The 15,107-nt window shown below is 36.3% G+C and overlaps 1 protein-coding gene across 1 annotated transcript in view; it reads left to right on the forward strand.

The window, feature by feature from the left end:
- The window catches only part of ntng2b (netrin g2b), a 107,715-nt gene that overhangs the window by 90,941 nt on the left and 1,667 nt on the right, over positions 1-15,107 (forward strand). The window contains exons 38-43 of the mRNA XM_030150494.1: positions 196-279; positions 2,241-2,351; positions 2,437-2,556; positions 4,651-4,725; positions 7,180-7,347; positions 12,196-12,330. Of these exons, the coding sequence (XP_030006354.1) occupies positions 196-279; positions 2,241-2,351; positions 2,437-2,556; positions 4,651-4,725; positions 7,180-7,347; positions 12,196-12,330 (693 nt within the window). The remainder of the gene's footprint in view (positions 1-195; positions 280-2,240; positions 2,352-2,436; positions 2,557-4,650; positions 4,726-7,179; positions 7,348-12,195; positions 12,331-15,107) is intronic.

Consider the following 15,107-nt stretch of genomic DNA (forward strand, 5'->3'; position numbering starts at 1 on the left):
AGAAAAGTACTGGACAAGTAGTGTACAAATAGTGCTAGTTATTTCAGTATAAATGCGAATTTTTCTATGCTAAATTCTTTAACTATCGTGGCTAACATTTCTTACACTGCCATATTTGCAACTGTTTATTGTTGAGGTTGCATACTTTTTTTTTTTTCTTTTTTGGAGTTGTTAATAATTACTGTGTTGTGTCAGTCTCCCACAAGTCTGAGCACCATGGACATGACAGTCATGGCCACAGAGCACCAACCTCATCTGGGCATGGGGGCCATTATGGAGGTATCATTTTATCCATCATGTAGTGGTAGAAAAAAAACAATAAAAACAGCATAAATTTATCCACATTTGTTCAATTAGAAACATCAAATCTATCAGATTTTATTTATATAGCGTAACATCATAGCAAAAGTTGTCTTAGAACTCTTTACATTTAAAGTTGGTCGAACTAGACTCTTAAGCCTACTCACAGACACCAACAGAATCTTTGGGAGGATGGTCATCTGCCTTGACCAGTTCAGGTTAAAAAGAGAGGGTTAAAGGAAGAGAGGCTGGGGGAGGAGGGAGAAAGGGGAGACACATGGATGCACAAGAAACTGAATTATAACTGTTAACCCTATAACACCAAATGTATCATATTTGATACATGAGTTTTGAAGCCCTCTACATGATCAGTGTGATATTTTTTTTCTTGAAAAACCTGATGTATACAATTAGATACATGCAATACACAGATAATCCATCAGGGGGAAGGAATTCGTTCCCCAGAGGCCTTTCCAGTGACACTACAAGACTGGCATTAATGAAGAAGGAGGCAGAACTTTGACAATTTTGAAAAGGAATTACCAATTTGTTAGACACGTTTGTGTTATATTATGTTTTTGGTTGTTCAAAAATAATAATATTTGAGCATTGAGACCTTATCGAACTCATACATGGAAATAGATATTTGAAATAACTTTTTTTGGGGTTGTTCAGAAGGACCAATAAAGGCTCCAGTTTTAAAGAACTGGAATTTTCTGTCAATGATTTAATGGTTCAGGCTTTACAAGGTTAAAAGCAAGAACTGTTGTGTAATTACCAGTAACTAGTGCAAATACCCATAACTGTTAATACTATACTCCAAATAAGATATAACTTTATTTATCCCAACATGGGGAAATTTCACCGTCAACAGCAGCAACATACAACAAGGAAGTGCAGAGAGAAAGACAGCTAGAAAAAATACAAATGAGTGAAAAATGAAATATAAAGAGAAAAATAAGAAATTTAGTATTTATATAAATACAGAGAATTAGAATTAAAATCAAGTATTATTTACATGTTTACACTGTGGTTGCACATGCACATGGTGTGATATGGGGGGGTTTACTGATGACTCTGGTGGTGGTGGGGGGGTGGCCTGTGGTATCACTCCTTGCACTGGGGATGCTTAGTTCAAGTACTAACCTACTACTGTTGCAGCTGTAAGTACCAACAATAGAACCCTCTACCATCCATGTAACTATAAATTAAATAATAAAACTCAATAAACCAGCGCTTCCCAACCTTTTTTGCCTTATGACCCCATTTTAACATCACAAATTTCTGGCGACCCCAGACATTCAAAAACTTAGATAATTTTTTTTTTTTGCTAAAATTAATTTGTTTTTGATCAAGTAAGGGTTAGTATGTATACTATGTTGCAAATAAACATTAATTTTATAGGACATTTAGTCTATATAATGTATATTATTATGGACGGAGGTAGTAAAGCCAGGCGTAGATTACTGCACAAAGGGAGAATTTGATTTTCCTTGGTCAGGATATGTACAGTCAGTCCAGCTTAGATTTACAAGGCTGACAATTAATACTGAACAAACAAGAACTCAAACTATGAATTATGAAAGAGCTGCAGCATCTGAAACTGACCACAGTGAACATTTGACAGATAAACAGAACCACAGTGCTTCAGTTTCAGCTTCACAGTTTGTCATGTCTTTTATGTATTGGGATTGTTTCTGTCAACTCAATATATATTTTTTATTTCTATCAATTACTAGAAATTTCAGGCAACCCCATTTGAATTCCACAATGTTGAAAAACACTGTAATAAACACTATCACAACTATGTGGATAAATGAATAAGGAAGATGCTAGTTATGTCTCAATAAAGGGAGCTGTTAGAAAATAAGCTTTAAAAATGACCAGCTAAACACTTTAATTCCTGTGTTTTATTTTTCAATTACAATTGGGTACGACAGCGCATCCCACCCATGAAGAACATCCCCATGGGAGTCACGGTCACAGACCAACAGCCCCTCGTGGGCACTGGGAGGCAGAGGAGCATAATTATAGCCACTCTGGAAGGAAAGGTATCATGTCGTACCGAGTGTAGTTGTAGCGGATAACATGCTTGAGCTTATGTTATGTTAATTAATGATGATTGCGATGTCACAGTCTATCACATGTCTGAACACCACGGACATCAGTTTCACGGCCACCATACAACAACCTCATTTGGGCATGGAGACAGAAGAGAGGAGGAGGAGGAGAGAGAAAGAAAACATGACAAAAAAGGTATCTCTTACATGTAGTGGTGCTACAGTTCTTGTAGATATACAGTAGTAATATTCACTAGTTTGCCTGTGGTGCTATAAATATGCAACAGAAAAAAAAAAAAGTACCACTAACCAGAAACAGCAGAATAATTTCTAAATGTATCCTTTCAATAATATGATAACCTGTCAGTCAATCCAAGATGCAGACCTAAATCTTAATTTGGAACCTACTCTAGCAGCATATTTTTATCTGAAACAATGACTGAAGTTGGGAGGAGGATGGATAAAAAAAAAAATAAAAAAAAAAATCTACACAAAAAAGGAAGAGGAATTCAACATTGGACACATCTTTGTTATTTCATGTGCAACTACAAACCATATATTGTTGAGAAATGAAAAATAACTTCTAAAAGTAACCCCATTTTTATCTGCTTTAGTCTCAAATTTGTAGCACAATATATAGTTGGAGTTTCTCAGTGAGCTAAATCTAATTTTGCATAATAATAGTTGGGGATATAATCATCTTTACCCAGTCAATGCTTGATTAATGCTGCGAAACTTTCAGAAGAGATAAGAAAAAAAAAAAAGCAAGATAGCTACTTCTACCCTCAGAAAAAACAATGCATGTGAAGCTTTTTTTTTTTACCCAGACAAGCAGACAGTCCTTATAGTTGAGGTCTGTAATGCCTCTAGCTCAGCGCGGAGGCATAAAAATAAATCATTTTTAAAGTTTCTGTGGAAATCAGATCAGTAAAGGATCCTCACAAATGTTTGGCTGCTGTTGTCAGTAGCCGGTCTGATAATCTAATTTAGTAAAGCAGCCTGAGATAAACAGCTAAGTCAATCTAGCTCACTTTCCAGGCTTGTAGGGGCAATCTGGGGTCAAGAGACCACAAAGAGACATACAGACAGACAGGAAGTGACGACAAAACAGAAAAGGAAAAATATTGCTTTTAAATGTGCTTTGACTTGTAAGTACATCAATGTTGTGGCCGTAGGTTTATCGTAACAAGTTTAGAAGTTGACACAGTAATGCTCTTATATAACTAGAGATGTAAGAAAATGTCGGTTCTGCAACATATCGCGATATTTTTTGTCACAATACTGTATCGCTATTAAAAAGTACTGTATCAATATTTTTTAGGTATTTATTCTAATGCAAATATTGTAGAGGTTCATTTTTGATTTTTTTTTTTGTTTTTCTTTTTTGTTTATATTTTATTTATTGTTATTTAACACTTATTAAATAATGTTACTTCCTTTGTTGGGATTGCACAAAAATAATGTTCTGATGTTAGTTTTGAACTAATAGAATATGAACATTTGACTAGGATCTTAAACTGTAATGTCTGTAAAACATTATTTAAGTTTTAACACAGGAACATTTTGTGATATTGCATTAGATCCTGTTCCAATCAAATAAAAATGTGTTTAGTATTTGTGCACATTTCTGGTGTAATTCAATTCTTCAAGGAAATAATCCTTTAAAAAAAAAGAAACAAACAAAATAAAAACTGTTTTTTTATATAATAACCATCAATGTTAATCTGAGCTTCAATGAACATCTATGCGCTTAGTAAATTTAATATTGAAAAATACCAGATTTTCAGTGAAAAAACTCAAAATTAAGAAAATAATATTATAAGAAATGGTGATAAATCACTTAAGAAATGTTAAATATGGAGAAAAATCCAACTGGGAACTGATGCAAAAGTAACACTGGGTCTTTACGGGTTAAAAGAAAATGGATGAGACTGAAAATTTCAGTGTGTTTTGAGTATTTGTAAGATAAATTCTGCTGAAGTTTTTCAATGCTGTTTCAGTTTGTTGGTGGTGTATGTACATGCTTTTACAAAGGATGATTTATCAGCTTTTTAAGCAGCACCCGTCTGTAGAATAGAGGCTTGTAGAGGAAATAAACCCAGTACACTTCTCCCAAACAGCAGCATCTTAGATATGACCCCTCTGTAGTACTAAACATCCTTCCTATAGGTTCTAACTGTAGAAGATGAGTGAGTGTATAGTGCTGCAGATAAAAAGTGTAGGAGATGCCTGTGAGAGTGTGTGATATGGAAAAACAAATCTTAAACAAAAGGTTCCTTCGTCCCTCAAGGGCTTCTGAAACTTTTGATCTCCGGAGAGCCTCAGGACAGACAGTTGTTTGGGATCATATACGATGATTTCAGAGGTAAGAGACCGACAAGGGCCGCATGTGGGCTGAAGACACCACAGAGCTTTGAGAAATCATCTCATTTAACTAAAGAGTAGAGCACAGGTGTCAAACATGCGGTCCGGGGGCCAAAACTGGCCCTCCAAGGGGTCCAATCTGGCCCGTGGGATGAATTAGTGAAATGTAAAAAATTACACTGAAGTTATTAACAATCACAGATGTTAAAATCACTTTAAGTCAATTCAATCTGAAGTGGGTCAGGCTATCATAATAACTTATAAATAATGAAAACTGCAATTCTTTCTCTTTGTTTTAATGTAAGAAAAGTAAAATTACACAAAATATTTGCATTTACAGACTAGTTTTATACAACAAATGTGAATAACCTGACCAAATATGAACAACCTGAAACATCTTAAGAGAAGTATGTGGAATTTTAACAATATTCTGCCTGTTAGTAAATTTTTTGTGTATTTATAGATCCACTGTGATCTGTATGTTATAATGCACATGTGTAAATAAATAAAGCGTAATATTGTTAAAACTGCAGTTACTTTTTGTAAGAATTTTCAAGATGTTCATATTAGCTCATGTTGTGTTCAAGTACAGTTCGTAAATGTAAACATTTTCATAATGGAATTTTACTTTTTTCATTCAAACATACAGAGAAAACTTTGGAGTTGACAGTATTTATAAGTTCTTATCCTATTATTTATATTATTTTACTGGTCCGGACCACTTTATATCATATTAGGTTGTATGTGGGCCCTGAACTAAGATGAGTTTGACATCCCTGGAGTAGAGGAACCTGTGGAAAAACTCCTTTGACTGCATATTTTATATTTTTCACCTCCCCCCCTTCCCCACTCCATGCATCTGTGACTCCCTCATGCTTGTTTGTTTTTTTTTTTGTCAATGATCAAGGTAAGTATCAACACTTTAAAATCATATTAAACATTTGCCAACACTGACATTTCTGCTTACCTGCTTCAGAGAGAAAAAAAAAAAAAAAACGCTTGTTAGCAAAATATCCGATTATTCTTTCAGATTCAGTGACTGCATCTCTCTTTGATGCAGCCGGCTCTCGGTTTCTCTCAATATAACCGTCTTTCACGCTTAACAGTCCACAATTGATAAACACCAATAAAGCAGCATCTTGACTCGTAACGTTAATTTGTGGAACAATGTCCTAGTCTGTGGAGTAATTGGCCATTTATATTTAATTAGGCAGTTCTTCCCCCACTGCTAGCATGGTTCCCTCAGTGCTGAGAGAGGCACTTTATGCTGCTCCTCTCCCTGGCTTCCTTTAAACCAGCTCATTAATATTTCAGCTAGCATCATCAACCAAACAATAATAAAATAATAATGTGACGGCTGATTAAACAGCTAAACTCCGACTTTTTAATGTGCATTTAAATGTGTATTTGCATAAACATGCCTGGTAAACGCCTCTTTAGAGGACAGTGATGCCTTGCAGCACACTATTGCAGCCAACTTCTAAAGCTTAATAAAACCTTAATTAGGTACCAGCCTCAGCCAAGAGAATCGTAGAAAGAATGTAGAGCAACACGCACTCTTCCACCTCTAGCCGCACTCTTCCACACAATGCATGTCGACAGTAAATGATAACAGGCTTTCGTTTTTTTTCCTCTGTGGAAAATTTATAAGATGGTCTTACATCAATCATCACAGCATCACTTTTGGTTTCGAGGAGTTTTTTTTTCTTTTTGCAAAGGGGAAGATGTCTCTATTAAAGCATAAAAGTACGTAGAGTGAAACCTGCAATCAAGCCCACTCAGATAATTCATGAATAACAAAGAGAAAATTTAATTAAGAGTTCTGATTGTGCAGCGCTTCATGAAAGAGAACGTAATTGTGTGGAAATGAAGAAAGAGGAAACACTGAAGCAAAGGGAAATGGCATATATGTTTTTTTCTTGATCAGGTTAAGCAGGGTCAGACTTATTTCACAGTATTAGGTGGAGTCTGAAAACACCTATCATTCACCTCAAACTCCCTTGGTTGTAATTCCAGAGTTTATAATCAACAACTACACCAGTAATGCAATTAAATTCCCAGACACAATTAACCAGGACTCGTGGGCCTATGACAGCATACACAAAAACAAGCCAGAGCACACAGATGTGTGTGTGCATAGGATAGTGGAATTCCCATCAGTAATCAGTGCAGTGAAGCAGACTCAGCAAACCTGGGAGTGAGAGAGTAGTAATGGAGAGGGAGTGACCCGTCTTTATTGAACCAATATAGAATCAGAAAGGCAAGTCATAAAACACACACGGAGTCATTCATTTGTTCACTGACGCCTAAAAGTAAAGTAGCTTTCAGACATAATGTGTTAGTGCAGGTCATAGATCACTCCGTAATGTCATCTAACAATCCCATGAGGATGTAACGGCCTAAAAGATGCCATCCCAACCCATGTTTTTAAAACTCAATCTGTCTCTTCTTACAGACTGTGAGTGCTACGGCCACTCCAACCGCTGCAGCTACATCGACTACCTGAACATCGTCACGTGCGTCAGCTGCAAACACAACACCAGGGGCCAGAACTGCCAACACTGCAGACTGGGATACTTCCGCAACGCCTCTGCCGAACTGGATGATGAAAGCGTCTGTGTCGGTCAGTCTGCAGGGGGAAAGTTACAGAGTGTGTGGAGGGAGGTGGTGGATGTGTCAGTGTATTTTTCCAAAAACTGACAGAACGGACAGGCGCTCAGTCTTCATTGCTGTTGTTATTTTTTAGAGCTGCAACCGATTAATAGATTAGGTGCTTGAAGCAAATGCAAATATTCACGATTCGATTAATCGACTCAAATTGATTGAAGGGAAATATTCTATTGCAGTTTTCCTGAAATGAAGCTTCTTTGTGCGTCACAATAAGCGTCCGTGTGAAACACAACAGTGGAACCAATGTTTAACAGCAGAGAAATGAAGGAAACAAAGCTTTGATTCAAGAGAATTGTGGTTGAATGATTTTTTTTAAACAATTTAAGTTGATTAATCGGTTGCAGCTTTAATATTTTTTTTACAGAAGATTCTTGCAAAATTTGGGTTTTTCAGGATTGAAATTGATCACATTTACATTTTCCCACAGTGACGTACAATTTGATCAGTAACGCATCTTATATTGACTAAGTTTGTTATCTTTAATGAGAGTTCATCAACTGCATTATTTTGATTCCCACAGTATTCATATGCTATAAGACAGAACAGTATTACCAGCTGTTTTTTTCTGTTGCCGTTACTCTTCAAATAAAAAAATAAATAAAAACTAGAAACCACTCAGAGAGCATTTTCCACAGCAACATAATTACTGCAGTTTCACTACTGATTTTCATTTGCATCCTGGATGATAATGGTCCGAATATGTCTGTGTTAAAATGCTGAGGAAATATGAGCATAAAATCTGGAGATAAAGTGATTTATGTAAGGAAATTGTGACTGTGGCTTTGACCTTAACCTATCAAAGTCTCAAACACTAGATCTTGACACGATATACACATGTGGTAAATTATAATACAGTCAGATGATTAATTCATCCTCATGTTAGAAAACATGGGGGGAGTTTTTCCTGATATTAGTATTTGACCTAGAAAGGGTAAAATTGAATAATAGGTAGTCACTATCATAAAACAAAATAAAAAAATAAAATGTGTGGGTAGACTGCTATAAAATAGACACTGATGAAAATAAAAGCTCTTCTGGATACTTGATGTTTTCAAGATGTTTGTGCTTGCACTAAGACATCTAACAATCATAATCTATTACTTCATTGCATTGACAAGAAATTGATCATGTAGTTTAGCACAAAATACAATTATCACTGTCTATTGATAAATACTTATTTTCCTAACTCTGTTTAAAAAATGCTTAATTTTCACTGGTACTATTGTGGGCTTGTTCAAAGGAAATGCTTATTACTGTCACTATATTGTGGATAAAATAACCATGCAGCTTTCTATAGACCCTTTGAATGTAGGACACCTTAAAAGAAAGCAGGTGTTTGTACTAATACTTAAAGGTTATATGTGAACTAATGGTATGTAATGTGTGGGTGTAGCCTTAATTTTTAAAATGTTTCTAATTTTATGAATGCTGACACTTTACTTCTTACCCAGGGACAACAGCTGAAAAATAGCTTTTTATTAATACTGGCACATTTACAGAAATGTTCATTAAAGTGTGCTGACCCTGCTAAATAAACAAACAAACAAATAAATAAATAAATAAGAGATTTTATGTTAAAGCACAATTGTAATTTACATACTCAAACCTGCAGGGTGGGATAGGGTTCATTCATTCATTCATTCATTCATTCATTCATCCCTAATGAAGCTGAGGAGCTCAGATCAGGATGAGACTGAAAAAGAATCTAAAGCACTTTTAGAATAACAGAGTTTATTCCATAAACTATGAAACTATGTGTGCTGAAAACTTTTGTCACCAATTACATCACTGTACACTTTTGCATCTCTGCTGATTCGTCTCCTTTATTTGGGTTTTTTTTTCCTTTTGGTTGGGTGTTAAATTTAGAAGTGTAACATCTGCTGATGTAACTGACTGGACAGTTTTGCATTTTGCTTTGTTTGGACATAAACACTCCATTCACTCAGGATGAATTAAACACACTGAAGGACAAATAAAGATGAAACTACACCTTTTAAAGCAGAGGTCTCAAACTCATTTTCTTTCAGGGGCCACATTCAGCCCGATTTGATCTCCAGTGGGCCGGACCAGTAAAATAATAACATAATAACCGATAAATAATGCCAACTTCATGTTTTTGTCTTTGTTTTAGTGCAAAAAAACTCCATTAAATTATGAAAATACTTACTTTTATAAGATATCCAAACAAGAAAAGATGTGAATAACCTGAAAAAACTGAAATTTCTTAAGAAAAATAAGTGCAATATTAACAATATTATGCCTCAGCGTATCATTTCTACATGTGCATTATGGATCGGATCTACAAAGACACTAAACACTGAGTAACAGGCAGAAAATGGTTAAAATTATGCTTAATTTTCTTTAGACATTTCAGGTTGTTCATATTTGTTCAGGTTATTCACATTTTATTGTTACAGGATAGTTTGTAAATGTAAATATTTTCATAATTTAATGTTATTTTTTGCACTAAAACAAAGACAAAAACTTGAAGTTGTCATTGTTTATAGGCATAATGCAACATTTTTTTCACATTAAACCAAGAAGAAGTCATTATTTTTTGTAGGATTTTACTGGAGATCATATTGGTCTGTATGTGGAACCTGAACTAAAATGAATCTGTGGAATTTTTTGCACTTTGCAAATTCATCCCACAGGGTCGGATTGGAACCGTTGGCGAGCTGCATGTTTGAGACCCCTGTTTTAAATTCACTGGAAAGCCTATGTGTATTAAGAACAGAGCCAAATGACATCAAACTTTTAGCTGCTGTAATAATCTTGTAGAATATATGTGAGATTTTCTGTCTTCAAAGAGTATGAGCTCTTTTTGCACTCAGCCTTATTAAGGTCACGTCCTAATATGAGGTCACTCTGCATAGCTGTGGAGCTAAAATCTGGTGGTGATTTGGATCCATCTGTAGGTGGACTGCAGGGGGTTGGAGGGTAAACTCGCCGCGGTTGGGGCACACACAGGGCCAAGCCTTGGAGTCAGCACAAATAAGGCCCCCATTAGCTCATCTGCCAGCACACTGGCACACCGAGAACAGCTACAGAAATCAGTTCACACCAGCGTCTCTGGAGCAAGAAACCATACGCTCTTATGCACAAATGTACTTGCACACAAATATTACACATTCTCCGCTCACTTCGATTCCCAGTGGCTCACATATAGTCTGAATATTAATACACATGACCCACAAACACACAGACACCAACCTCACTGCTACACATTACTCGATTAAGAGCCTGCTCACTTTTATGAATATTTTATTATACATTTTATAATAAATGAATCAATTTGATCTTAGTTCAAAACACCAGACAAGACAATCTATCAGTTTACATCAAATCTAGAGAGAAACTTGTAAACTGGCTCAGAATTAAATGTAGATCTGCAGATATTTATCATCTCTGATCTGCTTCATCTAGGCACTGAGCTTCTATAAATACATGTATTTGTAATGGAAATCACTGAAAATGTATTTATGGCAGAAAAAAAAGAACAAAAAAAAAAGAACAAAAAAAAATGTGTTTGTTTGTCTGCCTTTAAAGAAAATGTAATAAAAAAAAATAAAAAAAACCTGCAGCTCTATTTAGGTGGGATTAGTTTCCCAAACAACATCTGCGACATACTCAGTAAAACAATTACACATCTGTCAGTTACATATCAAGAGAGAGTCGCTGATATAGTATAATAGGTAGCAAGTGATGTAAACAAGCAAACTGATTATTTTCTTACTAAATCTGAGATTAGTTTGTTTAGTGATTTTCTTTTGTGAGAGAAAACCAAAAAATTAAACAAGTGTTCAGAGAACGCAAACCTCCTCCAAGCCCCCCCGAATGGTGTGCATGTGTGGATCGACTATTTCTTTTTGAATTAAACAGTTTCCAGGTTGTTCCATACAGCAGAAAAAAGTTGAAGCTTGGTACCAGTCATGTGTATGTCAAATTATATTCAATTCCAATCAATACTTGTTGAGTTCTAATGAAAAATGTGTGGTAAATGGGATTTTCAAAGTTAAAATGAAATGTCCACAGAGTCCACATTCCGCAGTGGATGTGGACAATTTTGTGCCAGATACAAGATATTGGTCTAAGCTACGGGTGGATCAAATTGGAGGCTAATCAGAGTCGTTTTGAATTTTTTTTTATAAATTTTCGAAAATTGCTCAATGATGAGAGATAAGAAAATTGCGGATGTTGTGACCTTGCTGTGACCTTGAACTCTGGCCTACTTGGCCCAAAATTTAATGGGTCGGTCCCAGGGCCTAGGCCTATCTGTGGATACAATTTGGTAAAGATGGTTGGAATAGTTTTCCCGTAAAGTTGCTCACAAACAAACATGTAAACAAACAAACACACAAAGCGAAGTGATCACAATACCTCAGGGCAGAGGTAATAAATGGAAGCTGAGGTATAACAGCTAAAATGCTAAAATATTTGAATTACAGTAGTTTACAAAAGCATTAAATGTGAGCCATCTCTCAAAATCTCCATCAGATAGATTCTGATAGTGGAGAAATAATGAGTCTGAGCTAAACTTTCAGGTCTGAAAAACTGCAGCATCTTGGGATATCTCTTTACTTTAGAGAAACTCCACCTTACATGCACAGTAGCTCAGCAGTGTGTTAATACCAAAGACAAATCTGTGTTCTGAATACAAATGGAGACATTTTTAGCCTGCTGAACTTAATTCAACTCTAGATCACATCTCCTAAAAATTAATATAGGCAGCAAATTCAATACTTGTCTCAGTTCTGTCCCTCACGTCTGCCTTTTTTCCAATTCTTCTCTTTTTCTTCAGAGTGCAACTGCAACCAGATGGGCTCTGTCCATGACCGGTGTAACGGCACAGGCTTCTGCCAGTGCAAAGAAGGTGCCACGGGGGCAAAGTGTGACGACTGTCTGCCAGGATTCTACTGGAAACAAGGCTGTTACCGTGAGTAGAACATGACAGATTTTGTGTGTTCATCAGGGTTCCATCGTGCAGCAACTTCGGTTGGTATGGTGTGACAGTTGAAGCCGTTTACTCACACTCGTGTCCCTAACATTTAGCAGGTTTGAGTGTAGCGTTATTTTACCGCCTGCATTCTGCACTGACCCGCCCTCCTCAGCCTCTGATTGGCTCTGACCTTGATATTCTACTTCCCTGAATTCAGCCGGGAAAAACAGAAACATAAGGCATGTTTGTACGTGTGAAACTGTGTTATGAACTTCTCCTCGAGCGACAAAACTAACTAAAACACGATTCCAAATGATGAAAATTGTTAATTGTGTTTTCATCCAAAAAAAAAAAAAAAAAAATGAGGCGATGCTCATTAAACTTGTCCCCAGCAAGGTTATAATAGTTTTGGATTTTTCATTATAGTTTAGTTTTATTTAATTTTGACTTTTTTTTCTCTAATTCGGTTAGTTTTAATTCGTTTTTAGAGCAGGTTTGCTAGTTTTTATTAGTTTTCATTTTTTTTGTAATGCTTAGTTTTAGTTTAGTTTTAGTATTAATTTTAGTTTTTGTCATATCTTTTATCTTCTTCGTCGTCATATTCAAATAAATCCCAGACAGGACTCTGGTTTCTCCCAATTTTAATCTGCATGTTTCCAGATAGAGTGGGGATGACAAGACAACTTTAAACGACAAGTGACGAGAAGTGACGGACCGTGAAGTGTCGTATGGTGCCACCAGCCAAAATTGCTAGAGCGAAATAAATCAATTCCATATCAGTCTGACACTGACAAAAACGAACACGAAGGGAATTTTATCCATAATTTTTATCTGTTTTAGTTAGTTTTGTAAGCACACAATACAGTGTCAGTTATCGTTTTTTCTTCTAATTATAGTTTTTATTTATTTCAGTTAACAAAAATGTTTTTTCAATTCTAGTTTTCGTCATTTCATTAGTTTTTGTTAACGATAATAACCTTGGTCCCCAGCCCTATCTCCTCTGATTTGACATTACATCATGACGTCTTGGTGGACATTAGAGCTGCACAATATATCATTTGAGGATCGGCATCGTGATGTACGTGTGCGCAATAGTCACATTGCAGGTCCTGTAATGTAGGAGGCAAATGAACTCAACGTGTTCTCATCTAATTTAAACCTGGGTACCTGACACACACTGCACACAGCGATCCATCAGTCACAAGCATTCTTAATCAGTTTGCCAAAGCAGACCACACCCCACCACGTGGAGTGAATCGCTGGTAAAAACAGTGAAAAATGAGCAACAAACAAGAGAAAATCACCGTAAACGAAGACTTGGTGCCAAAAAGAAAAGCAATGTCAGCATCTGGAATTATTTCAGCTACAAGGATGATATATAAACACATGTTCTGTGTTGACAGTGTCTTGCACCTGTTTCCGCAATGAAAGGAAACGCAACTAATTTGTTTGACCATTTACGTCGGCACCACACAGCTATTATATCCCCCTGAGTATTTTTTCATATCGCAATATATATCACAAGGTTAAAAAAATTGCAATGTCATTTTTTTTCCAATATCGTGCAGCACTAATTTTCAGCCAGAAAAAAAAAAAAATGAGGCAATGCTCACTAAACTTGGCCCCAGTCCTATCTGCTCTGATATGACATTATATCATGATGTCTTTGGTAGACATGCCCTCATCTTAGTCTGAGCAAGAACCAAAATGTAGCACCAAAAAAATCCCAAAATCTGTCTTTGGCAAACAATGACTTGTTCAAATTTCACAGCTTAGACATGATAACACAGCCGACAAATATGACCAATTTATTGCAAAACCTGTGGCCAAACCATGGCTAACGACAGAACTCTTGCTGAGCACTGATATTTTAAATCTAAATTTCTCAGTTCTCAAACACATCTATGTCTATGGTAGGTGCATGGCCACAATATTTAAGTGCCATGCAGCAACAAATGCAAGCAATAAGAAATGGTAGAATACAAACATTTTTTCCAAGTATACTATTGCATGTGGTGCATATTTTAGATGCACCTAAATTAAACTGTTGGGCACACTAGTACTAGCTCGCCCAGTGTAAAAAATTATTGTGGAGCCCCGTTCATGTTGCACTGTCGGAGCCTTCCAGGACCTTTGTGAGTGCACTTTACCACTTAGCATGTGCTGTCCTCCATGTTTTCTTTACTCTCAGAGGAATGGATCATGTAGCTCATTAGCAGCATCAGCTGTGCCTTTAATTGATGACCGTGTCACACCTTAACCCCATTACGGGGAATCGCCTTCCTCTGCCATCCACCATCCAGTCAGCGGCCTCAGTCTCAAACAGACCATCGCCTTCCACACAGATACTTAACCTCCATAGGCATGCATGCAATTTGACTGGAAATTTATCTACTACAATATAGGACGAACAGTGTGTTTTTTGGTCTGACATCTTAATCCAAATGCTCCAAAGCAACACAGCCAATTACCTGTAGTGTAATAAAAAATCTGGGCGTATGTAATTATTTCTTGTCATGCCAGCCTGATCTGCTTTATTTTCTCACTGAACATTTAGGTCAAGTATCTTTGTACCTCTGTTTTTGCCTAATGCCTTTTATAGCACTTTAATGATGTCATTTGTTCACCTAATCATTAAAAATATCCCACACACTGTATGTTTTCTGCTTGGTTTATAACAATGATTTTAACTCGACTCTGAGAAAGTGCATGGCTAAAGAAAAACAGACCGAGAAAAGGGCCACAAAAACAAAAAAGGCAGGTGTTACCTGTTG

The sequence above is a fragment of the Sphaeramia orbicularis genome, chromosome 12 (genome assembly GCF_902148855.1).
Source record: "Sphaeramia orbicularis chromosome 12, fSphaOr1.1, whole genome shotgun sequence".
Taxonomy (NCBI): Eukaryota; Metazoa; Chordata; class Actinopteri; order Kurtiformes; family Apogonidae; genus Sphaeramia; species Sphaeramia orbicularis.